This window comes from Apodemus sylvaticus, chromosome 22, assembly GCF_947179515.1.
Source record: "Apodemus sylvaticus chromosome 22, mApoSyl1.1, whole genome shotgun sequence".
NCBI classification, from domain to species: domain Eukaryota; kingdom Metazoa; phylum Chordata; class Mammalia; order Rodentia; family Muridae; genus Apodemus; species Apodemus sylvaticus.
This window is the reverse complement of record NC_067493.1, coordinates 46,903,622-46,929,924: the sequence shown is the minus strand read 5'-3', so window position 1 is coordinate 46,929,924 and position 26,303 is coordinate 46,903,622. Positions and strand designations below refer to the sequence as shown.

At 52.4% G+C, this 26,303-nt stretch overlaps 1 protein-coding gene across 4 annotated transcripts in view; it reads left to right on the top strand.

Moving 5' to 3' along the window:
- The first annotated feature begins 4,758 nt into the window (after positions 1 to 4,758).
- Positions 4,759 to 26,303, top strand: part of Hvcn1 (hydrogen voltage gated channel 1) — a 33,360-nt gene continuing 11,815 nt past the window's right edge. The window contains exons 1-3 of one of the 4 annotated variants that reach the window (XM_052168196.1): positions 4,759 to 4,849; positions 5,280 to 5,327; positions 10,057 to 10,189. In XM_052168196.1, the coding sequence (XP_052024156.1) occupies positions 10,169 to 10,189 (21 nt within the window). In that variant the 5' untranslated portion in view covers positions 4,759 to 4,849; positions 5,280 to 5,327; positions 10,057 to 10,168. The other 3 variants (XM_052168197.1, XM_052168195.1, XM_052168194.1) reach the window with 3 other exon arrangements.

Sequence of the window (26,303 nt, the reverse complement as noted above, 5' to 3'; positions counted from 1 at the left end):
GCCGGCTCCACGTGGAGAGATGCCTCAGAGCGGGTGGCTGCCAGGCTAGGCCCAGCAAAGAGGGGACCCACGGTGGGTCAGTGAGGGGTCTTCAACCCTGTCGACTCCAGAATAAAGTGCTCTGTCCGGAGCCTGCTGGCAAGGACATGGGTGTCTACAGTGTAGGTCGTCACTGTGCTGAACCCTGGGATTTATTTAATAAGTGCACCTTGGCACTGTGTTGGGGCCTGAGGAAGGGAGCCCCAGAAACTGAGGGGCCTGTGGGGACAAGCTGTGGGTGACAGAGTAGGTTCTGCTTCCTACACCCTGGCACCGTCCCATCATGCAACTCTGAGCCACTCGGGCCACCTCGGCAAGCAAGTGGGGAGACAGGGTTGCAGCAGGCATTGGGTCTCCTGAGGGAGGAGGGCTGGAGGCTAGTCCTGCCCTGGAGATGCCTCCTCAGAAAACTAATGCCAAGCCGGGCAGTGGTGGCGCATACCTGTAATCCCAGCACTCTGGGAGGCAGAGGCAGGCAGATTTCTGAGTTCAAGGCCAGCCTGGTCTACAGAGTGACTTCCAGGACAGCCAGGGCTACACAGAGAACCCATCTTGAAAAAACCAAATCCAAAAAAAAAAAAAGAAGAAGAAGAAGAAGAAAGAAAGAAAGAAAGAAAGAAAGAAAGAAAGAAAGAAAGAAAGAAAGAAAGAAAGAAAGAAAAGGAAAAAGAAAACTAATGGCAGAGCTCTCAACAGCTCAGCGGCATCACCAGTCCTGTGTCTATCTCAGCCGGAAGGGAGGACAGCCAAACCATTGTGTTGTTGTTGTAGTAGCCCAGGCTAGCCCCAAGCTTTCTCTATCTTGAGCAGTTTCACTAAATAAGACTCATCGTGGATGCGAACGTTCCACCAAAGAGACCGGAAAGGGGGACGGCAGAGCCACAGCCAATGCAGGTCTAAGCGTGGCTGGATTGGGCAGCCTCAGCCAACCGCAGGGAGGCAACTGCCAGGCCTTGTAGAAGAGTGACTGAGCCCCTCTCAGCCCCCAGGCCTTGGAAACAGGAGCAGGGTCATTCACAGAGGCAGAAGGATAGCCTGCCACAGAGCAAGGGTAGCCTGCTCTATCCTGACTCAGAACAACCAGGCAGGGACCTGGTGGCATGACTCAGGGAACCTGGGGCCTCTGCCTCTGCGTGGGCCGTCTGCCCAGCCCTGTCAGGAAGACCCCAGGGAGGCTCAGGACATGGCCTGTCCTGGCTTCCGGAGCCCTGTGTGTCCTTGGCCTTTCCTTGTCTCTCTGCCTCCTCTCTGCCCGCAGGCTCCCCTTCCCCCCCCACCCCCCCAGGCTCAGCCTGGGGATGAGCGCCCAGTCCATGTCTGCCAGGCCAACCGTGCACCAAGGATGCTCACGCACCTCAGCCCAGCTGCAGACTCAGACCCACTGCCCGGGCGGGACGCAGTAGCCCTTGGGAGGTAGAGGCAGGAGGATGGAGAGTTCAAGGGCATCCTTAGGAAATTGAGGCCAGCCTGGGTTACATGAGGTTATGTCTCCATAACAGCAATAAAAGGAGCTGGGGTATATAGTTCAGCTGGCAGAGATGCTGGCCATGAAAACCTGTGGACCCGAGTTCAGTCCCCAGTGGTGATATAAGAGAATCCAGGTGCCGTAGGGCATGTTTGTGATCTCAGCTCTGGGGAGGCAGAAACATGCAGGTGCCCAGGCCTCGTTAGCCAGGCTGCCTTGCGTCACTGGGAGATCCAGGCCCGTGGGAGACCCTTTCATAAAAGACAATATGGAGGACTCCTGGGCAACACCCAAGGTTGACCTCTGGCCTCCGCGCGCACACATGTGCACACACACACACACACACACACACACATACACACACACTACCTGCCCGACTTCTGCCCATTGACTGTTCAGATCACATGATTGCACACAGAACCTCACAGACCCTCCTGACTCCCCATGGTCAGGGGTAGCACTGGCAATCACAGTGCCCTCCATACCCAGCCCCCAGATGTCACCCAATTGCTCCCTCCACACCCGTTCCTTCCTATCTCCCCACAGCTCATTGCTGACTGACCTGCACTTGGGATTTCCCCTCCCAATTATCCGCCCCAGCTCCAACCCAACAAGCAGAGCCAGGGTTGGTTATTCTGTTTATAATTTAAAATTTGTATCTATAATTATTTGTGGACGTGTGTGACGGGCATGTGTATGTGGGTGGGCCTCAGCATGTGGGTGGAAGTTAGAGGGTAATTTGTAGGAGAGTGGTTGTTCTGGGGTTTGAACTCAGATCATCAGGCTTGGCAGCAAGCCCCTTTACCCACTGAGCTTCAGGAGGAGGGAGGGGAGGACCACTACACGTGGACAGTGGTGGATTCTCACACAAGCTGGGGCAGAAGCGTGAAGGATGCGGTGGGGGGTGGGGTGAAGGGGGAACAACCCGACAGGGACTTCCTCGTACTTGGGAATAAGCCAGCGTACGTCCAACCACACAACTCAGAAGGGCTTTTCTGCAAACTGAGGCTTCTTTTCAGAGCAATGCTTTTCTCTCAGTGTACAAGGTTACCTTGAAATGCGATCCTGAATTAATTTTTTTGAGCTGTTCTGTCTTGCCAATTAGGGGATGGCCTCACCCTTCCACAAACTAGAGTGGGAGTTCTATGGGACAGAAGTTGCTCAATCAAAGGCCCAGGCATCTGTCTGCCGTGTCTGTGGGATTCCCCAGCTCTGGATTCACGATGACTTCAGATGATAGCTTTTCAGTCTTTGAACTTCCTTGTTTCTTGCCAGGATCTTATACAGTGTTTAAAGTAGCGGTGGTCACAGGCTTTCAACACCAGTTACTAATTTATATGGTGTCCTCGGTTCATCTTTGTTTCTGTCACAAACACCCTGACAAAAAGCTCACAATTCCCGTTAGAGTCCATTATTATAATGAGGACATCAAGGCAGGAACTTAAAGCCCATGTCCACAGTCAAGGACAGAGAGAGAATAACTCGTGATTCCTGCTTAGAGAGCCTTTTCCTCTCTCAGACAGCACAGAGGCCTGCCTAGGGAATGATGCCGCCCACAGTGGGCTGGGTCTTAAGACAATGCCTACAGGTCAACCCACCGTCGCCAGTCCTTCACTGAGACCCTCTTCCCAAGTGATTCCAGGCTGTGTCAAGTTGAAAACTAAACGGAACAGGTACATAGAGCAGAGAGTTAGCCAGACAGCCAGAGCTTGAGGATTAGTAGCTGAAGCCACATCTTGTCTTATATTGTTTGTAACTTGTGACAGGATGCACTGCTGATGTCAGCCCACAGCTTTGAGGTGGTTCACTAGATGGAGGGACTCCCGTTCCTTCTCCCTAGCCTTCCTCACCCTACAGACACGAGGAGGAACCGTCTCACCCTGTCTAGCTGGCTCCGAGAGAGGAGAGTTTTGATTTTTTTGCGTGTGCCTGTGCACTGACCTATATGTGCACTCATGCATGCAACTGTCTGAGGAGGCCAGAAGAGGGCGTCAGAGGCCTGGTTGGTGTAAGCTGCCATGTGGGTGCTGGGAACCAAACTTGGAATTTTTTTTTTTTTTTTTTTTTTTTTTTAGTTTTTCAAGACAGGGTTTCTCTGTGTAGCCCTGGCTGTCCTGGAACTCACCCTGTAGACCAGGCTGGCCTCGAACTCAGAAATCCACCTGCCTCTGCCTCCCAAGCGCTAGACTTAAAGGCCTGTGCCACCACCGCCCCGCCCAAACTTGGGTCTTTTGCCAGAGCAGTGAGTGATCTAACCGTTGAGCCATCTCTCAGCCCCGAGAGATAAGTTTTTGATGAAACACAAGAAGGCTGACGTTCAAAATGCAGCAGGTGATACCTTAGGGACTTTCATGAGGCTATTATACCAAAGCACTTGTGAGGAGTCCCGCCACCATACAACCTAGCTAGTGCCCGGCACGGAGGAGAGGCGAGGCGGTACAAACCAGTGGACCAGAGACAGTGCCACACAGCATCCCAGAACCTGTGGAGATGCAGCCTTACGCACGCACAAAGGGGGCTGGGCCCTGAGCATCTGGAAGGGAGGCTAGCCCACAAGTCTCCACTTACAAGGAGACAAGTGTTACAGATGACCTGCTTAATCAGGCCGAACTGAAGCTGAAGTCATTGAACTTTAAGGAAGCCGGCTTTTAGGGGTTCACACACAGCAGTCACGAAGGACTGGCATTCTGAAGAATCTCAAGTATGGCTCCCTTTACACGGAGCAGGGCTTCTGGGCTGCAGTGAGTCAGAATAGGTATGCTAGGATGCCCACTCCTTCCCTGCATGTCCCTTACACACACACACACACACACACACACACACACATGTCTCTCAGTGACCCTCCTGAGTTTCTCTCCCCAGCCCAGAGAGCATGGGTCCAGTCATTCCTTCACCAGCTCATGATACATTTCTTCTGCCCGTCCTTTCTTGGGAACATGGCAAGTAAAAAGTTTCTCTTTAAGCTGCTCTATCCGTTGGGCCCATGAATCCAGCTAGGGAGTGCATCTCCTCCAGTAAGCTTTGCAAGAGGGAGGGAGGAGGAGGTGCTTGGGGGAGGTGGCCGGGTGGGGGTTGGGTAGGATGGGGGGAGTGGAAGAGAGTTCTAACCCTGTGCATATTCCCGGGTCTTTGTCATTTGAGAGCCGCTTCAGAGTTGGCCTTGTGGTGTGGGAGCACACTAGTGCCTCCCTAGGCCTCTGAGTTTGCAGCATAAGTTAGGGCAGCTGTAGAAACTCCCGCCACACCACACCCCCAAACACATGGGCCCGCCCCCTGGGCTCTTCGGAGCAGGGGTGTGCCTGAGTCTCTGTCCTGGGAGAGCAGAGCTGAGCCGCTAGCTGCCAGGTACCGGGCATGGGGCTGGGGGTGGGGGGTGGGGAGGCCAGAGCGAGCGCCTCTCTTCCCTCCAACTTCAGTGGTCTCTCGAGCTGAGGGCAGCCACGATCTGCTCCCCGCCCCTGCACACTCGCCAGCTGCGGGGCCTGGGAGGGAGGAAGAAAGCCCTGGCCACCCTCCATCCTCGTGATTCCCCGCTGCTCCTTTGTCCGTTCTGGCGTGCGGGGAGGGGAGGACCAGGCCAGGGGGCACCGCGGGGTGACCAAGGCCCTGGCTGCTTCTTGAACTGTGACTGCCCACCCCGCTATCCTCCCCGGGGAATTGGGCATTGACAAGCACCTCCCCTCCTGGTGGGTGTTACCTGGATCCCCAGCCATGGCTCTGCCACACCCAGCATCCGTGCGACTTGTGGAGAAGTAACAGTGTCCCCCTCCTCCAGGTGAAGAGAGTCAGCTGCGCGAAGGAGGCAGAGGTGAACTACTAGCAGGTGGGTGTGAAGACCTAGCCCTGTTCCCCATCCCAGAGCCCCACAGCCACAGCCACCGGGAGAGACAGCAGGGGATGCAGGGAGTGCTGGCCTCCTACGAGCAGGACCTAAGAAGGACCCAGCAAGAAGAAACCCAGTTTAGCGGAGTCTTCTGGAAACCATTGGAACCCCTATCTGTGGGTTCAGGGGTACCAAGGAATAAGAATGGTGGATGGGTTGGGCCCCGCTATTCTATACTGTAAGACTGAGAAGCAGCGTGCATTTCTGCCCTTCAGAAGCCCCCACCCTTTCCCAGCACCTAGGCCTGCAGTGTGCCCACCCTGCTCTAAGTCCACGTGCCTTAGCTGTGGGAATCTGCCTCCATGTCCTCTGCCCTGTGGCATTCTGAATGGCACCTACTACCTCCCAGGAATACTGAGGTGATCGGGGGACGCCTACCGATCCTTCTGCCCGCCCCCTCCCCGGTCCTAGCACAGGGTGACTGGAGAGTGTGTTCCTCTCTGCTCAGCCTTGCCCCTCTGAGGGCATTTCTGCTGCTCTGTCATTTCGTAGCAGGTTGGCGGGGATGCTCTGAGGTTTGCAATATTTCCTGACTGCCCACCAGCAGCTTGAGGTCTCTTGAGTAAGGCCATGGTTGGGGAAAGCAGCTTCTGCTTCCAAGACTCCCCTGGCAGAAAGGCTGCTCAAGGCAGGGTTTTGAAAATCTCTAGGCTGACTCTTACCCAATGCCAGAGCTGCTGGGCTGCCCACAGCCCTTCCATGGCCGGGTTTGGCAAGAAGGAAGAAGCCCGGACTGTGTCCCTAGACTTCCTTGCCCAGCTCTCCCGCCTGTAGCTTGTGTCTTCATCCTTCCTTCCCAGCTCCCACTCCATCTAGACCAGTCACAAGTCCTGGCCTACAGAGCTCTCGGGTCTGGATGCTGTGTCACCATGACTACACCCAAGCCCAGAGCCCCATCCTCTTTGGTTCTCCCCATCAAGCTCCTGCTTTCACTCTTGACTCTGAACTTCTCAGTATTTCACACAAGCTGAGAGCCCTGCTAGACCTCCCCCAACCTGATAATAATAATAATAATAATAATTATTATTATTATTATTTCTTCTTCTTCTTCTTTTTCTTCTTCTTTTTCTTCTTCTTCTTTTTCTTTCTTCTCCTCCTCCTTCTTCTTCTTCTTTTTCTTCTTCTTTTTCTTCTTCTTCTTCTTCTTTTTCTTCTCCTCCTTCTTCTCCTTCTTCTCCTCCTTCTTCTCCTTCTTCTCCTCCTTCTCCTCCTTCTTTTTTTTTTTGGATTTGGTTTTTTTCGAGACAGGGTTTCTCTGTATTGCCCTGGCTGTCCTGGAACTCACTCTGTAGACCAGGCTGGCCTCGAACTCAGAAATCTGCCTCCTCTGCCTCTGCCTCCCAAGTGCTGGGATTACAGGCGTGCGCCACCACCGCCCGGCCTCCTTCTGTTTTTGAGATAGGTTTTATCTATGTAGTCTTGGCTGTCCTGGAATTCACTCTGTAGACCAGGCTAGCCTTGGTCTCACAGAGATTGCCTCCCTGTGCCTCCCGAGTAGTTCTGGGATTAAAGCTGTGCACCACAATTATATTCTTAATTCACATCTCCTGCCCTGCTCCTGTCGTCGCTCTGCCCACTCCCTAGCTTTCCGCCTTGCTCTGTTCTGCGTTTCCCCACCAGGCAGAGTGTGGCCTCGGCCCCGTGGGCTGTGCTTCCGGTGTCTGTCATCTCCAGGCTTCTTCCCTTTTGCTGTCCCTGAACCCAGCACAGTGCACAGCATGGAGGAAAGGCACAGCCAGCTCTGGCTCTGCTGCTTGCAAAGCGAGCGCAGGCCTGGGTCACACTTATCAGTTCTGCTTGCTCAACAGTCTGCTTTCTCCACTGCTGCCCTGCAGACCCCAGCATGCCCTTCCTCCCTGATTGCGTGGCCTTCAGCTTCTCCCGTTCGGGTATTGGGGCGTTGGTGACAGCGTCCTCTGTGCTGCCCACACTGCTGCCACGCAGTCGCAGTCGCAGTCGCAGTCGCTAGGGAGCTCTGGGAAGGTTTCTGGAATGGTGTGGTCAGGGCAAGGATGTAGCCAGCTGTTTGGAAGCCCCTGTCACCAGATAGCTGACTGACTAGGTCACGTCTCTCTAGCCACTGTGAGGTTTCTCCATAGCCACCCAGGCAGTGGGCTTTACCATTTTTATTCGTTGGGTTAGTTTACTGGGGAAGGCGTGAGAATCCCCCTGCCTGTCCTCAGTTGATCAAGCCAATGTTTTTCTGTACATGAGTTAGTTTCTGCTTTGAAAACAAAAGGAATATCAAGGAATCTTTGACACGTGTGTCTGTAGGTTGGTAGATTGTTTAATTGCAGTGTGTGTGTGTGTGTGTGTGTGTGTGTGTGTGTGTGTCACAGTGTGCTTGCGGAGGTCAGAAGACAGCTTGCCAGAGCCAATTTTCTCCTTCTGCCATGTGGGTCCTGGGTTCAGCAAGCGCGCCCCTACCAGCTACATGAATCTTGTCGGTCCTTCGGTTCTTTGCCTGCAGTAGTGATGGTTGCATTTGAGCCCATCTCCCGTCTATATAGGAGCCACCACCAAAGCTGCTGGCACTCTTGACAGTCACCTGTGCTGGAGTATGCATATATAAAAAGCTGTTGGTGCCGCCACACGGCTAGAATCCCAGTTCTGTGAGGTAGGGACAAGAGGACCTCCAGGCTCCTGACAGCCAATCTCATGGGGTTGCCAAGGTCCAGATTTAGAGAATGTGTATCCCGCCCCATCCCCCAAATCACATGTAGTGAGATTGAGAAAGATGTCCCATGTCAGTCTGGCTTGCATAAGGGGATAGGTACGAATGCATCGAACGCATTGGATGCAAGGTGCATGGTGGGTGGTGGGGTTCTGGGATAGGAAGGGGTGGGAAACCCCATTGTGCCCCCCCAGTAACCTCACTGCATTCCCACAGAGGATCATAGCAGAGCAAGCACCTCTGCCTAGAGCTCACTGCCACAGCGTGGTCCCTTGGGGATGGTGAGTGTCCCTGGTTTGTAGCAGGGACTATATATATACATTTGGTGGTTTTAAAAAAGTCCCAGCCATGATCTCACAGTTCTGTGGATCAGAAGCCTAAAAGCATCTTCCATGGTGCAGAAGGGGAGGCCCTGAAGGCTGCCTTTCTTCCCGAGGCTCCCGGTGGGGTCTGACGAGCAGTTCCTAGGGGGCACACAGCATGGACGCGCCTCCCGGCTTCTTCATGTTTGCTTCTCGCTGGCCCCTCTGCTTCTCAGACAGACCCTCCTGCTTACAGTGTGCCCACCTGGGCCGCCTCCTGTCACACAATCTTGAATTTAGTCACTGCGCCCACATGAAGTGACAAATTCCTGGGTTCAAGGGGAAAGGGCCCGGGTGCTCTAGGAGACTGATAGGCTACGGACTCCACCCCAAGAGGAAATAAGTGGTTCTGAGAGACAGCATGTCGCTCCCATTGGTGAAAAAAAAAAAGTGAAAAAGTGTGAGCAGGCCTTCTGTGAGCACGCAGGCCCTTGTGTATGCACAGGCCCTTGTGTACGCAGAGGCCTGTCCTGTGAAGGAGAAAACCACAGAAGGCTGCGTGGGGTAGATGCTTCTGGGAAGGGAGTGCAGGGAAGATGGAGACTTACCAGCAGACATCTTTCTCCTTAGTGTAAAGTTTTACTATGTGCCTCTGTCAGCTATGTTAAAAATAATTTTGAAAAAAAAAATCACACATAGTCATTCCAGAACCAAAGAGAAAGAAGAGACTCACCATTGTCCAAAGATTTCCTTTAAAGGGGGCCAGGGGCCTGGAAAGGTAGCTCAGTGGTAAAGAGAGTGCAGAAGACCTGAGGTTGAGTCCTGACACCCACGCAGAGCAGCTCACAACCACGTGGACTCCAGGGCAAGGGATCCTTTGTCAGGCCTGTGAGAATACTTAATCACACACACACACACACTTTAAAAATAAAAACAAATCTTTCACACAATATTATATATATATATATGTAATCATATATGTAATCATATATATAATCATATATATAATTATATATGTAGTCATATATAATATGTATTACATATGCATGCACATACATGTACACACACAACTTTAAAAATCTTAAATTTGGGGGGGGGGGGTTATACACATCTCTAATTCTATACTAAGGAGGCAGAGGCAGATGGATCTCTGTGAGTTCAAGACCAGCCTAATCTACACAGCAAGCTCCAGGCCTGCTAGTGTGTATGTGTGTGTGTGTTTCTGTCTGTCTGTCTGTCTGTCTGCCTGCCTGCATGCCATGGCATATGAGTGGAGGCCAGAGGGCACTTTTTCCCACTAAGCCATCTTGCTATCTCCAAATTTCATTTTTAATTTTGAGACAGGCCTCACGATGCAGTCTAGGCTAGCTTTCAACACATCATGCTCCTGCCTCAGCCTCCTGAGAGCCGGGATACTACATCAGGGGTACCACATGCCAAGCTCAGCATACAACATGGTGAATCTAGCTGTCTTCCCGTTGTAGTTGCTCCCCCTCTGTAGTGCTGCTAGTGTTACAGGCTGGGTAGTATTCTGCTGTGCGCCTCTTGATCCGTTTCTCTGTGGCTACTGTCTGCTCCTCACAAACGCTCGGAAGTGGGTCCAGCACCCAAGCAGGTGTTTATGAGTATGGCTAATCACTTGACTATCTTCCCAGCCCATCTCTTCTCACTCATTTTGTGGCTTTATTTTCAGGCGCTGCTCAAACGGACCCGTGAGGACAGATTGCCGAGCGGTCTCCTCAGGACAGCAGGTTGACAAGTCTGCCTCTGATTCACTCATTGTTGGATCCTGAGACAACAGGAAAATGACTTCCCAGGACCAAAAGGTATATCGCGTCTGGAGGTTCCCACTGTGAGAGGAGACTCTTGTTTCTTTCAGGGTTTGCCTGGCAAACCCTGACACTTCTAGTGTTAAGAACCGTGTGGTCAGAGCCTGGCTGGGTGTGGTGGGGGAACACCTGTAATCCAAAACACTTGGCGGTAAAGCAGGGGTCAGGGTTAAGAGATTCAAGATCGTCCTCGGTCACACATTGAGTTTGAGGTCATCGTTCTCATTCAACGAAGCAAAGAGAGGCCAGGCAAAGATTTCTGGATGTCCCACTGTGCAAAGGCGTGGTCTCAGACTTAGTGCTGTGGGTACTTAGAGATAAGAGCAGGTGGACGAGGTAAGATTGCTGGGCTCTCCTGGAAGGTGCTCGGACCCCCAGCAAGGCAGGGGTCTGCTACCCACAACTAGAGGGATGAAGTCAGATGACAAATTGTCTGCAGCCTTAGGTTACAGGGACATGGGGAACATGAGGTGAGAGGCCAGAGACGTGGTGGGGTGCTGGAAACTCTGGCCCCTGGTGACAGTTTGGTTTGCTCCTACTTTTGTACTAGTCACCATGAATGCCAAGGTAGACAGAGGTGTGTCCCCAGAGGAAGCAGTCACAGCTGAAGGAGGGAGTCCAGATGGCTCTGGGGATTGGAACAAAGTCAGATAGTTGCAGGGATGCATTACAAGGTGTGAAAGGACTCTCACCAGCCTGTATCAGGGTATGGGGCCAGGAGGAGAACTTGTCCAGACTCCTGGATTTTTCTTTAATTGTACATACATATATGTGTGTGTGCGCGCGCACATACCCTCACGTATATTGTACCATGGTGCATTTGTCAGAGGACAACCTGTGGGACTCCTTTTTCTCCTTCCAACAGGTGGGTACCAGGGATTGAACTCAGGTCCCTGGGCTTGGTGGCAATCGCCTTTACCTGCTGAGCCATGTTGCTGGCCCTTGGCCCTTCCAGGTTTTAAAAACACAGGCATATTCAGGGAGCGAGTGAGTGTGTATCACTGCACAGAACTGATGGGCAGCTACTAATTCTGTGGAGACGGGCTTGACCACCTGTCTGGACACTGATTTCTTTAGAGTCTCTTTCTCCTTCTTCCTTTCCCTGTCCCTCAGTTTCTTGTTCTGGGAAAGGGCAGCAATAGCATTAGCCTACAGAGGTGCGGTGAGGATTATGCAGGGTACCTGGGGAGAGTTGCCACTTGTCAAAGGCTGGTAAGTCCGTGACAGGACAAGCAAGGGGTGTGGTCCACCTGCTAGCCTTAGTCCACAGATGGACACACACACATTCACACACACACACACACACACACTCCTGGCCCATCTGTGAGGCTTGGAAGCCAGGTGTGTAGAGGTGAGGGTGGGGCACACCGCTGGCTCACTTCCTCTGGAGGTGTTCAACTCGGTGGAGGTTCTCAGTCTTGATACACTTCTGGTGAACCCAGGAGCTCTTGAGATTTTGACTGCCACATACCAGGTGGTAATGTGGGTGTGGCTCAGGTCTGGAGGTTTGCCTGGAGTGCATAAGGTCCAGTCATTCCAACATACAGCTGGCCTCTCTGCGGAACTGTCAGTGCTGTTGCGGGGACACGGCCCCTGAGAGGTCCTCTTCTCCGTCTGGACGCTGCACTCAGGGAAAGCCAGAGCCTTGACTGAGACTTAGAGAAGAGTTTCAGGATGAGCCAGACTGAAACAAAAGTAGACAGACAGACAGGAGGACAGACACAGTCCCAAGGGCATCAGATCTCATTGCAGATGGTTGTGAGCCACCATGTGGAATTGAACTCAGAACCTCTAGAAGAGCAGCCAGTGTTCTTAACCGGTGAGCCATCTCTCCAGCCATGTGAAGTGCTCTCCTTAGGCTGAGGGTGTGAGCAGAAGCTAATACAGGAGGCTCACAGTCACGCATGTGCCAGCCTCAGTCAACAGCTCACTTGTCCTTGACATTCATGGCCAAGGTGTCTTTAGGGGGACCTACATTGTTTCTGTGGGCAACCTTTGCTCTGTCTGTCATGTTGAAGTTTCTTTCAAGCAGTTAGAGACACACTAGATGCCGGAGAGGGTGTCGTCTTTCTGTTCACATACTCCCTTGCGTTCCTTGGCACTTTCCAGAAGGCAACAGAGGAGCCAGAAGTCTTTCTTCGGTGGACTCTGTGGCTGAAGCCTCACCTGCATGTTGGTCTCTGGGTGATGGCTTCCTAGAGGGACAGCTCACCGTTTCTCTGGCTTTGTGAAGCAGCCCAGCTTGTGGTGCCAGGCTGAGGTCGTAGGCTTTGTATCCTACTCCCTGTCCCTGAGCAGCTTTGTCCTGTCAGGAAAGGAGCAGAGCGCTTCCCCTGCCTGTTTAGTCAAGGCCGCCATTGGTCCTTTAGAAACGGAATAGAGACGTGAACGGTAGGAAGGATCCTGTCTGGGCTAATGTGTCAGAGCACGCCTCTGTCTGGAGAGCTTCTGCCACAGGCCTGCGGCAGCACGGGCTTCAGGAGGCCTGGGCCACGTTCTCGGTGGGTCATGTAGGAAGCAAGGGACACGCCACTGGGCAGCCTGGATCGCAGTTGGGATCCGTTTCTCCATAGCTGTATGACTTCTGGCAAGTCTCTTGGCCTCTCTGTGCCTGTTTTTTGACATTGGTGAGGCATGTTTGGACCTATGTAGTAGGGATGTTGGCGTTGTTTCGGGAGACTCTGTCTAGAGCTCCTGAGGGACTGGATGGTCTGGGATGGCAGAGGATTCTCCATCTCCTCATTCCTGTGAAAGTCATCGCCCATACAGCCCCTGAGCAGAGGACTCCTGACCCGCCCCAGGTGAGGTGACTGAGGAACGTTGCTCTGGGTAAACCTGGTCACTCACCCCCCCACCTGAGCCAGTCAGCCGGCACAGAGGTTGTTTTTGCAAACCTCAAACTTCCTCTCCACCCTAGTGAAGGAAAGACTTCAACGCCTATTTACAGACTTCCCTGATTTTATAAATAGACATTCCTCAGAACCCCCCGGCCCGTGCTGCGGAGCGGGGGGGGGGGCTTCACTGAGCCCTGCCTCTCACTGGATAGGTGACAGTGTTCGTGTGACCCATTGCACTGCCTCTGAGGTGTGGAGCCCGCGGTCCTGGCCAGGTGTGGAAAGTACGGTGTGAGCCGGAGTCTGTGAAGCCTCCACCCTGGGGTGTTCAGTCACGGGTGTGGGCAGCTGGAGAGATGTTTGAGTATACAATGGAGCACCCCTGATCTGTGAGACACTTGTGGGGAACCTTAAAGAGGACAGAAAAGGTATATGACAACATGAGTGAGTGGCTTACACAATCCAGGCCAGAGAAAGCCGCCTGGGCAAAGGCCTTGAGGCCAGGAACGCAGGCTGAAGGGAGACAGAATGGCCAAGCAGGGAGAGGCAGGTGAGACCAGATGTGTGGTCACAGCTGCAGCAGGAAGAAGAGGGGTGAGCCTCGTGAGGATGGGGGGCGGGGTTTGTTCTTTATCATTTAGGGTAGTGGGAAATTGAAGATGGTTTACGCAAGGGCCCCTCAGACCCTCCCATGTTCAGCAGTTTATTGGCAAGGCTGCAGAAAGCAGCTATGTAACCCAGGTTAAGCCAGTCAAGGGGAAGGCACTGGGCTGAGACCATAGGAAGCTGGCCGCACGCAAGACGCCCTTCCCAGGGGTCACACAGGGCACTCTGTTTCCTGCAGCAACGGACCGTGACAGGACATGAGGTGATGTGTTCAGGACCAGAGAAGCCAGTTAGACACCAGACCACACCCAGAGGGGTTTGACTGTTATGAGGTTGGCTCTTGTCTTTTTTCAATCCCCCTGCCTCAGTCTCCTGAGTGTGGTAATTCCAGCTATGCGCCAGCAGCATGGTTCTACCTAGAGGTTTTATGAAGCGGGTGGTCCTTTGGGGACCCCCTCAGGGGCACTTACAAAGCCACTCCCCTCCCCAAGGGATAGCAGGAGGGTGGGGCCACACACCACCACATCCCTTAGGGAGTCCAAGTTCTGAGATGCTGAGAAATCAAGGTCTGGCAGGCGGTTGGAGGAGAGCAGCCGCTAGCCCTCTAATCTCTTTCTATTCTGTACAGGTTGAGACAGGCTCTGTTTTCCAGTAGAGCCCTCTGGCTGCAGGTGGGGCTGGGGCTGGGGCTGGGGTTGGGGCTGGGGCTGGGGCTGGGGCTGGGGCTGGGGCTGGGGCTGGGGTTGGGGCTGGGGCTGGGGCTGGGGTTGGGGCTGGGTCTGGGTCTGGGTCTGGGTCTGGGTCTGGGTCTGGGGTTGGGGCTGGGGCTGGGGCTGGGGCTGGGGCTGCGGTTGGGACTGGGGCTGGGGCTGGGGCTGGGGCTGGGGTTGGGGCTGGGGCTGGGGCTGGGGCTGGGGCTGGGGTTGGGGTTGGGGTTGGGGCTGGGGCTGGGGCTGGGGCTGGGGTTGGGGTTGGGGCTGGGGCTGGGGCTGGGGCTGGGGCTGGGGCTGGGGCTGGGGCTGGGGTTGGGGCTGGGGCTGGGGCTGGGGCTGGGGCTGGGGCTGGGGTTGGGGCTGGGGCTGGGGCTGGGGCTGGGGCTGGGGCTGGGGCTGGGGCTGGGGCTGGGGTTGGGGCTGGGGCTGGGGTTGGGGCTGGGGCTGGGGCTGGGGCTGGGGCTGGGGCTGGGGCTGGGGCTGGGGCTGGGGCTGGGTTTGGGGCTGGGGCTGGGGCTGGGGCTGGGGCAAGGAGATGCCTTAGCGTTGAAGTACCTGCTGTGTAAAGTGAAGATCTGAGTTTGAATCCCCAGAAAGCAAGACAAATGCTGGGTGGGTGTGTTGGGTGGGATCCCAGTCTCAGAAGGCAGAGACAGGGATTCCCCAGAGGAAGCTGGCTCACCAGTGGGACAAGTCAATTGGGAGCTCTGGGATTGATTGAGTGAGCCTGCCTCAGTGAATAGGGTGGAAAAGCTATCCAGTATGGATCCTGACGTCATGAGGACCTCCATATCCTATGATGTCGTAGTTGGGCTGCCACATACCCACGTGCAAGAATGAATGCATGGGGCTGGGGCTGGGGGATGGCTCTGTTGGTCAAGCGCACGCTGAGCATGCATGAGGACCTGAGGTGTATCCCAGAACCCTCACAGAATGCTGGGAATGTTCCCACATGCTGTAATCTCAGGGCTCAGGGGAAGCAGGACACAGCAGGTCACCGGGATTCATACCCAGGCAGTCTAGCCTGCACTCTCCAAGTTCAGTGAGAAAGCCTGTTGGGGGAGAGGGTGGACAGTCCCTGAGGAGTGACATCTGGCCTTCACATGTACACACACACACACACACACACACACATATACATACATGGATGCAGGGCGCAGCAGGGAGCTGTGAACAGGGTCACCCTCCAAGGGAAAGGTAGTATCTGGGCCAGGACAGCAGATGATTGGAGACACAGGTGGCAGGTCAAAGGTCAAGGGTCATTAGTTGCTGAAGTGCATTGGCTCTGGAGCACAGGATTAGGGTAAAGGCCATGCTTGAGGTCAACTTACCTGCCTGTATGTGGACTGGAAGGCACAAGACACAGCTGACACACTGACATGCTTAGACAGGGCCTCAGTTTCCCTGTCTGCTAAAGAGGGAAAACTGTACCTATAAACCTTGATTTTACCCCTTACAATACTCTCATTCAGGTTAGTTGGGAAATCTGTTTTCTTAGTTGGATATGGAGATACGGCATGGTGATCACAGAACTCAGGAGGCAGAGGCAGGAGGATTTGGGATTTGGGGCTATCCTGGGCTACATAGCCAAAGATGGGAGCTTTCCTGACAGGTTTTTCTCCTAGCCTATGCACTCCAAGGTCATGGGCCATGAGCCACAGAGTAAACCTGGTTGGCTAGAGCTCATCGTGAGCTCATTGTGTTCAATGTGGTGAGCTCATTGCTAAGGACTTTTGTTATAGCAACTCCACAGGAGCAAATTCTCCCTATAAAAAAATTACAGTGGGACCGGGAGAGCCAGCTCAGTGGTTAGGAGCACCTGCCGCTCTTGCACAAGCCCAGAGTTCTGCTCCCAGAACCATGTTGGGTGCCTCATAACCACCTGGGACTCAGCCCTAAGTGGTCTGACACCCTCTTCTGGACTCTGCAGGCACTGCACACACATATAGACCGCACATAATTTTTTTGTTGGGGCAGGGGGGGTTCAGGACAGGGTTTCTCTGTATAGTCCCAGCTGTCCTGGAACTCACTCTGGAGACCAGGTTGGCCTGGATCGCAGAGATCCACCTGCCTCTGCTTCCAAGTGCTGGGATTACAGGGGTGCGCCACCACCCCTGGGATTACAGGGGTGCACCTCCACCCCTGGGATTACAGGGGTGCCCCTCCACCCCTGGGATAAAATGTAAAAAAAATAAAAACAATTCTTTTCAATTTTTTAAAAAAGATTTATTTATTTATTATATCTAAGTAAACTGTAGCTGTCTTCAGACACACCAGAAGAGGGCGTTGAATCTCCTTACAGATGGTTCTGAGCCACCGTGCAACCTGTTGCTGGGATTTGTTTTTGTTTTTGTTTTTTTTTGTTTTTTCGAGACAGAGTTTCTCTGTAGCCCTGGCTGTCCTGGAACTCGCTCTGTAGACCAAGCTGGCCTTGAACTTAGAAATCCGCCTGCCTCTGCCTCCCTGAGTGCTGGGATTACAGGCGTGCGCCACCACTGCTCGGCTACTGGGATTTGAACTCAGGACCTTGGGAAGAGCAGTCAGTGCTCTTACTCACTGAGCCATCTCTCCAGCCCCTAAAAACAAATATTTTTAAAAGTAATTAAAATAAGAGTAATTAAAATAAAATGCATTCATATACATGTACATATATACATTTACATATATATACTTACATATATACATGTACATATATACATTTACATATACATGTACATATATACATTTACACATGTGTGCATTAGATTGAGCCATTTCTACTAGCTCTAACCCACGTATGTAGCATGGTACAATGTCTCTGTCTTTCAGGGAGGATCTCCTGGGTTGACTCTGTTTGGTTCTTACAAGAACACCCTGTCGATTATGTTTGGTTCGTCCTCTTCCCGGCCCTGGCTCCCGAGTCCGTTATTTCCCATGTTTGCTCCAGCTGGCAGTTCTTAGGGGTGTGTCTGAGTCAGGGTCTCTACAATAAAATGCCCTGACCAAAAAGCCAGGTGGGGAGGAAAGCATCTGTTTGGCTTACACTTCTGCATCTTTAGTTCATTCTTGGAGAACAGGAATTCCAGCATGGCTGGGATCTGGAGGCAGGAGCTGGTGCAGAGGCCACAGCGGGCTACTGCATCCTGGCTGGCGCAGCCTGCTTTCTAATAGAACCCACAGGAGGCCGAGTCCTCTGCCACTGATCACTAATGAGAAAATGCCTTACAGCTGGATCTATCTCATGGCGGCCTTTCCTCAAGTGAGGCTCCTTCCTCTGATGACTCTAGCCTGCGTCAAGTTGAGACACCAAAGCAGCCAGTACAGGTTGAATTGCTCAGATTAGTCGGACAGTCTCTCCTCACCCTCTTTTCCTGGCCCATGCCCCACTGGAGGGAACAGTCTCTGCACCCTGTGCTGCAGTGTGTAACAACACTCTGAGGATGTTTCCTGCTTGGGCTGATGTAGCAAGACCCCAGGGGGTTTGCGCAGATCACGTAGGGTTGAATGCTGGGAACAATTTGAAATCAAGAGAAATTAGGTTAAAATCAGTCCTTTTGTCACTCCCCCTTTCAACATGTCACAGAGACTCAAGAGTTGTCTGTGTGTGTGTGCATGTGTGTATATATGTGTATGTGTGCATGTGTATATGTGTGTATATGTGTGTGCATATGTGTATGTGTGTGCACCTGTGTGCATATGTGTATGTGTGTGCATGTGTGTGCATATGTGTGTGTATGTGTGACCATGCGCACGCACATGGTCAGAGGGCAACTTTGTTCTTTTTTCCTACCATGCAGACCCATAGCCACCTTGAAGGTAAGCTTTCTAAAATTTTTTAAAAGACAGGCATGGTGACATGTGCCAGCCTGGGCAGCAAAATAAGATCACACACACACACACAAGCACACACACACACACACACACACACACACACACGGCTAGGGCAAGAGAGATGGCTCAGAGGTTAAGAGTACTGGCTGCTCTTCCAGAAGACCTGGGTTCAATTCCCAGCACCCATGTGGCAACTCACAACTGTCCGTAACTCCTGTTCAGGGGATCCAAAACCCTCATGCAAACATACATACATGCAGTCAAATCACCGATGTACAGAAAATAAAAATAAGTTTTTAAAAAAGCAGCTAAAGAAACATCATGGTGCCTCTTTCAAAGCATCCCTCTCTAGGGGCCTGTCGTAGCAGGGTCTCTTTTGCAACACCTGTCTCCTGCCACCGATTTGTGACAAATGACTAGAGGCCAGTGTCCTTGCCTCTACTGGCCTCAATTTCCCCTCCTATGGAATGCAGACAATGTTCCTTCTGTCCAGAGTACTCCTCAGGGTTCTGTGAGAGCGAGCAGGTGGTGTGTCTGTGTGTCCCAGCAAAAGAGAGTGGCTGGGGGTGGCTTTAGCTCTCCTTGGCTGGCATCAGAGCCTTGCCTCTGTCTCCATATGACCTGGTCCGTGGTTCTCTTCAGCTCCTCAGGACAGTGACAACGTAAATCCCGAGTGATTCCATCTCAATATCTTAGTGACAATGTCAACAGAGACCCCCATGCCAAAGAAGGCCAATGCCTGTCGCTCCAGCGGCATTCCACGATTCCACCTGTTAATGCTCTGGGCAGGGACTCTCTGGGCACCAGCTGCCTGGGTTCTCTTGACCCTGCATTCTAGAACATGGTCTCTGAGTCACACAGCCCTGGGGCTGAGCCTGACTCTGCCGTCTTCCCCCTGCACTGAGACCCTCAGTGCTGGGCTGGCCTGTCATGGGAGGGAAGGTAGCATGTGCTGTAACACAGTAAAGTGAGCCACGCATGATGGGAACTGCTGCCAAGGGTCTTGTGGGAGTTATGGGTCAAGGATGGTGGATAACAATCAGATAGATGAAGGAAAAGGGACATGGGGCAAGGAAGTCGGCTGCCTTTCTCACAAAGTACTCTTTGCTGTGGTGTTGGATGCAGCTCTGCGGGGCGATGCGGACTTCCTCCTCCCACAGGTACTAGTTTGGCCCCTGTGGAGACCGACAGCCTCAGGAGACACATGTACATTAGTCCTTTGTCTGATGTGACACCTGCCGCGTGTCATCTCGTTTCCTTGGAGAGGCAACTCCCTGATTCCATTATGTGGTTAATCTACTCATTAAATCTTTATGGAGCTATTCCAGGTGGCACAGGGGGTACAGTGAATTGATTCTGTGTGATGGCAGCTAATGATGGTGGGGACAGCTGGGGGAAGGGACATCTAGGTCTAAGACCTGGATGACATATAGGTAAGCTTGGTCCCAGGCCTGAGCCAGGGAGGTGTGCTTGGGTAACACGGGAGACCCTGGAGCGGACAAAGGCAGGGAGGACAAAGGGGACCCAGAGAGCTAGGCCACAGTTCTTCTCTAAGAGTGTCGGTGGGACAGTGGGAAAGACAGGACCCCGCCTAGCTGGCACCGACAAGGGGGTGGAATAGGTCCAGGCCAGAGGAAGAAAGAAAGGGCAGGTAGTTGATAGGAGGGAGGGGACCCTGCCGGACCATCAGTTCCCAGGGTGTGGTGGCAGTGATGCTGAGCCGTGAGCCCCGAGAGGAGCAGATGTGGGGGGAAAGTGAACTGAATTTGGGTCTCAGCACACTACTGAGATGGAGGCAACTCAGGCTGGGCAGTGTACTTAACACAAGCATCCCGGAACATGGGGCTGCTGAGACTGCTGGAAGTGGGGACTGCCGGAAGTGGGGAGGCTCCAGTCGGCCAAGCTTGGGGCTGGGCTGCTAAGGAAGCCAGGCATGGGAGACTGAGCAGGGGAAGGACAGGGGGAGGTGCCTGCCATTACTATATAGGGTCAGCAGTCAGCAGAATGATTGACACTTCAGAACCCGGTGGTCTGAGCTTTGCCGTGTGTGTGTGTGTGTGTGTGTATGTGCTCTTACAGATGCTCTTAACCACTGAGCCAACTCTCCAGCTCCTACTTATTTATTTTTGAAAAAGAGCCTCTCACTGGCCCAGAACTCTTCCTTGAGGATTATAACCTCATGACACCATCTCAGCTGTTTTTTTGTTTTTAATGTTTTATCTTTATTTTTACCATTCTGTCTCTGTATGTGGGTGTCTGCACCTGTGTGCAGGTATCGAAGAGCGTGTTGGATCCCCTGAGACTGGGGCTACCGGGTCTGGGGGTCAGGAATCAAACCTGGGTTCTCCGTCAGAAGCAATCCTTGCTCTTAACCACTGGGCGGTCTTTCCAGCCCCGGCACCCAGCTTTTATGTGGGTGCTGGGTCTCGAACTCATGTTGGTACACTTGCATGGCAAGCCCTTTGCCCAAGGTGTCTGCCAGTCCCTCCGCTGTGAAGTCTGCAGGCGACAGTAGCACAGCCGTAGGTGACAACCTGCGACTGCAGGCGACCAAGTGGAGATGGAGGAAACGACTTTCCACACTGGTGACAGAGTTGCCACTAAGGCCACAGGGCCCTGGCCTGGGCAGGCGCTCAGCAGGTCCTCGGAAGCCATCTTCTCGGGCAGTGGGAGGCTGGGACGATGGAGCAACCAAGGCACATGGCTTTTTTTTTTTTTTCTTTTTTCTTCTTTTTCTTGTGGTCAGCCCTTTTCTGGAACTTTCCTGCTTCCGGCACGACAGCCTTGACTTAAAACCAGAATCCTTTTCAGCTCTGCCGGTGCCCACAAGTCTTTCCATCCCAGTTACTCAGTCGCTTCTTGACTGGTCAGAGAGTTTCAGAGAGAAAACTGGCCTCTCCCACGCTGGTATGTGGTTTTGGTAGAGAGAGCCCCGCAGCCTCGTGGCTTCTGCCCGCAGGGTGAGGTGTTTCCTGGGGGAATTCATGGCTGGCCTGGGAGGAGGGGGACCCAGGTCAGCAGTCAGCAGAATGATTGACACATCAGCTCCTGGCTTGCGGTGTTTACACACGGAGGTGTGATCCATTAGGTAACAGGAGGGCTGTGAGGAAGAGTAGAGGAAGACAAGGCTGTGGAACTGGGAGAGAAATCTGGCTCTGGTTCAGGGTCCCAGGGAGGAGCCCTCTGAGGAAGTGATTGGCAGAACCCAAGTCAGAGTGAGGCTGGGGGCTCCCAGGCTGAAGGGCTTTGAGTGGGAGGCTCCAGGGTCAGAGGTGAGGGGGCGGGCTGCCCGGAAGCAGAGAGGCTGGGCCTCACAGAGCGGTCGGTGCCCATTGTGTGAAGGCCCTTGGGTCTTTCCCTTGCCCTCCGTGGAGGACACAAAGGAGCAATTGCAGAGGTGAGGAGGGCAGGATCGAGGTTAGACCTCTCAGGCCTGGGTAGAGAATGGCAAAGTCAGGCCTCAGTAGGACATGGAGGGCTAGAGTTTTAGAGGAAGGAGAAGGAGGGAGAGAGAGATGGCTGCCTCTGAGGCTGGGGCCCGGGATGGAGCTGCTACCCGGAACCCACGCGCTGGTTTACGCTTTCTTTGGGCCTCCCGGCCTTGGAAGAAATCTGAAATCTGCGGCCCCTGAGGTATCAAGAGCATTTGGGCAACGGAGGCAGCCCCGGCCCCCACCCTCCACTTCACCTCAGCTGTCGGGGCTGTGGGAGGTGTTTCTTGGCCAAATTTGGAACGCGGAGACATAAGGCCACCCAGGGCAGGGCAGTGGCCGCAGGGGTGGGGGTGGGGCAGACACACCCCTCCCCCCACCCCCACCCTGTATGCTCCCAACTACACAGGTTATTTATTCCTTGTGCTGCAGTGGATGGAACCCAGGGCCTAGAAGGTGCTCGGCAAAGCACCCTAACCACCGCGCTACACGGCTTCACCCATGCTCTCGCGTGGTCCTCCGGCATGGAGTTCAGCATGCTTCAGTCCACATGTGGCTAATTTTTTTTTCAGCCATTTTAAAACGTTAAAGCCTTAGTTATGTTTGTGTATGTGCCCGGGGGTGCGTATGCCGCAGCGCGCATGTGCAGGACATACAAGAGTTACTTCCCTCCCGCCCCGCCGTGTGGAGCCCAGAGATCTAATTCGGACATCAGACTGGACGACAAGCATCCTTACTCACCAAGTCACCGCGTCGCACCCTCAGCTGGTATTTTTTGAACGCCATTTCTCTCTCTCTCCCTCCCTCTCTTATTTATTTATTTATTTATTTATTTATTTATTTATTTTGGTTTTTCGAGACAGGGTTTCTCTGTGTAGCCCTGGCTGTCCTGGAACTCATTCTGTAGACCAGGCTGGCCTCGAACTCAGAAAGCCGCCTGCCTCTGCCTCCCAAGCGCTGGGATTTTTTTCTCTTTAATCTCCCTGTCATCTCTTGGTACTAGAGCCGCCCCTGTGTTAGTTAGATGCTTGTTAGAGTTCCCTGGCTTTGTTCTGTTTTCTTCGAGTCAGTGTGTGTGTGTGTGTGTGTGTGTGTCTGTGTGTGTGCGCGCGCATGCATCTGTGTGTGAACGAAGACTTATTGTACTCCAGTGCGCATGCCCGGCTCAGGAGACCTTCTTCCACCTCCTTCCTTGATACGGGGTCTCTCGGAGTTCCTCAGTGGGCACACCAGGGGAGCTGGCTCCCAAGCATCCAGGGATTGTCCCGTCTTTCTCCTTGTAGCAGGAATGCCGCCATGATGCATGTGATGCTGTCTGTGGCTTTTTGACGCTTCTGGGCGTCTACACTGGGCCCCATGCTTGTGTGGCGAGCGAGCGAGCCGGCTCCCCAGGTCCCCCACGGGTGTTGTCAGTTGCTCTGTCTCTAAGGTCACTGATGGTTCCTTCCTCTACCTTTTTATTGTTTGTGTCTTTGTTTGGTTTTTGACAGGGTCTTGTCTAGCTCAGAATGGCTTAGAACTTGCTATGTAGTCCAGGCTGGCCTTGAACTCCTGATCTTCGTGCCTCTAACTCCATATTATAAGTGCTATGTTATAAGCAGTCACTACCATACTGGCTCTTTAAGCCTCTCCACTGATTTTTCCTACACACACACACACCTATGAATGTTGTGGTAGTAGTAACCATTGAGGTATTTTTAGTTCTTTCTCTGTGGAGATTCTCTTCACATGAACTGTCTTTATTTTTCTAGTGCTGAAGATTGAAGGAAGGGCCTCACACGGGCTGAGCAAGGGTCCTCCACTGACCTCTGACCTCTGACCTGTAACACTCTGCTGCCTTCTTTTCTTCCTACCTTTTTTTTTTTTTTTTTTTTTTTTTTTTTTTTTTTACTTTTTTTGAGACAATGTCTCCCTATGTAGTTATGATGTAGCCCAGGCTAGTCTCAAATTTCCTTCCTTCTTCTCCCCCTCCTTTTTGTTTGTTTTTGTTTTTTTTCGAGACAGTGTTTCTCTGTGCAGCCCTTGGCTGTCCTGGAATTCACTCTGTAGACCAGGCTGGCCTCAAACTCAGAAATTTGCCTGCTCAGCCTCCCAAGTGCTGGGATTAAAGGCATGAGCCACTCCTTCTCGCTTTTCAATCTCCTGCCTCAGCCTCCCTCTCGAGCCCCCGTGCTCCCAGATCCATTCGGTCTTTGGATATATATGTTACGGCTGATCGGGCGGCCAGTTCTATTCTGTGTGTCCACTTTTGAGTTTGGAGTAGGTATGGGCCAAGTTCTGTCAAATGCTGGTGTCAAATGCTGGTGTCATACGCTGGTGTCATACGCTGGACAGTACGGCGCCTGTGCTGCTCTTTCCTGCCGGGGTACTGACTTTGGTTCAATAGGGGTTATTCGTTTAGTTGGGGATCAGCTGATTTCTTTCTTTAATGGAGCTATGCGTTTTCATTTTTTACACTTACTTATTCATGTATGAAGGGACACACACACACATACACACACACACACACACACACACACGCCACAGCACACGTGGGAAGGTCAGAGGATACCTTGTGGATGTAAATTCTCAGCTTCTATCATGTGGGTCATAGGGATTGAACTCAGATCATCAGGCTTAGCGGCAGTTGCCATTACCGCTGAGCCATCTCATGACCCCCTGGCTGATCTTTTCAAGGTGTGTTTCTTAGGATGAGTCTGTGGGATGAAGTTAGTCTGTTGTTTCTCTTCTGGAGTTCCCTCTGAAGCCTGGAGGTTGTGAAGACTTCTCTGGCTGCTGGGAACAGACTGCCCTCAACCAGTCTCGAGTTGTCTCTGCTGCTTTTCAGCCTCTTGCTGTAAAAGTAGTTTTTATTCACCTGTTATAATTGTTATCTCTGAGGCTTACTGCCTCTGTCTGCTGGCTGAGCCCTAGTCCTGGAAGCCTCAAGCCTCCATACAACCTTATCTAGGCCTAGAATGTTTTCAGCCTCTGAGACTGACTGCTGAATACGCTCACCCTTCCTAGTTCTTTCTGAACTCTGGCTGGCTGGTTCAACGCAGCCGTTCTGGCTCAAACGCCTCTCCAAGCTGACTGCTTCAGACTGGCTTCTCTCTCAGCTTCCCCTGAATTGCTCTGCTTGGCCTCAAACTAACTCTAGCAATCTGCTCTTATCTTCTGCCTCCTTCTCATTCTCTGGTTTATCTGCCTTCATCTCTATCTGGGTTGTTTCTCTGTAACCAGTCTCTGCATACCTGTCCTGCTAAAACTTCTCCATCTTATCTTCCTTCTGTTCACTGTCAGCTGGTTGTCAGCTCTGCCTAGTGGCCTGTGGTTGACTTTATTCTATTCTGTTTACACGGAGCTCTTGGTCTGAGCCACACCACAACTAGAAACAGGTTTGTCTGGTTTTTTTTCCCACCAGTAAACACAGTCTCAGGGTTCACAGTGATCAAATATGCCCCCCCAACACCTCACGTGACCCTAACAGGTGTTTGTTTTGTTTTGTTTCCTGAGTTACATTGTATCATCTGTGAGCCTGTCTGGGACATTTAGGGTCCAGTGAAAATGCATTTCTGTGTGTGTGTCTCAGTTTCCCTGCCCTGAGATTCCTGAGGAAGGGAGGGAGCTGTGACTCCCTGAGCACCGTAGAAAATCTTCCGGGCAGAAAGTCAGGAGGATTTTGGGGTCCATTCCTTTATCAGGAACACAGCGTGTGTTTTATTTAGTTTCCCGACCTTGGAGGAAAGAGAGGCGGCCCCAGCTCCTGGCCATGAATCAGAATTCCGTCCCTCACGTGTGATGCTCCTGCCTCTGTGTTCCTGACACATTGTCCACATAAAGTTCTAAGCACCGTCCTTGTGTCACACGGAGCTTTAAAACCCATTTGAATTACATGTATTTACTTCTCTGTGTGTGTGTGTATGTGTGTGTTTGTGTGTGTGTATGGGTGTGTGGCACTGCCCCTGTGGTGATCAAAGACAAGAGTGAGTTCTCTCCTCATGTGGGTTCTAGGAATTGAGCTCAGTCTTGGTGGCTAGTATCTTTACCTGCTGAGCCACTCACTGTGCTGGCCCTACAGAGAGCTTTTGAGGTATTTATTTATTTATTTATTAAAAATATTTTAAAATATCAAAAAAAAAAAAGCCAAAGCAAAACAAAAACCTGGGCAGTAGTGGCACAAGCCTTTAATTCCAGCACTTGAGAGGTAGAGGCAGGTGGATTTCTGAGTTCCAGGCCAGCCTGGTGTACAGAGTGAGTTCCAGGACAGCCAGGGCTACACAGAGAAACCCTGTCTTGAAAAACCAAACCAAAAAGAAAAAAGATGTGTTTGGGTGTCTTGCCTGTGCATAAGTCTGCACACTGTGTGCTCTCCTGGCACCGCAGAGGCTGTCAGACCCCCATAACTGGAATTACAAATGGTTGTAAGCCATTATGTGGGTATTAAGAATTGAACCCAGGTCCCCTGGAAGAGCAACAAGTGCCCAAACACTAGAGTCATCTCTCCAGCCCCAAAGGGTTTATTTTTAATTACATGCATATGCATACATCCATGTGTGGTTTTAATCATATGCATATGTGTAAGTCTGTGTGTGGGTGTGTGTTTGTGAGTGCAGGGGCTTGTGGCGACTGGAGTTACAGATGGTTGTGTTGCCATGTGGGTGCTTGGAACTGGACTCGGGTCTTCTTAAAGAGCCTGTGCTCTTGACCATGAGGTCATTTCTCTAGCTTCATTTGT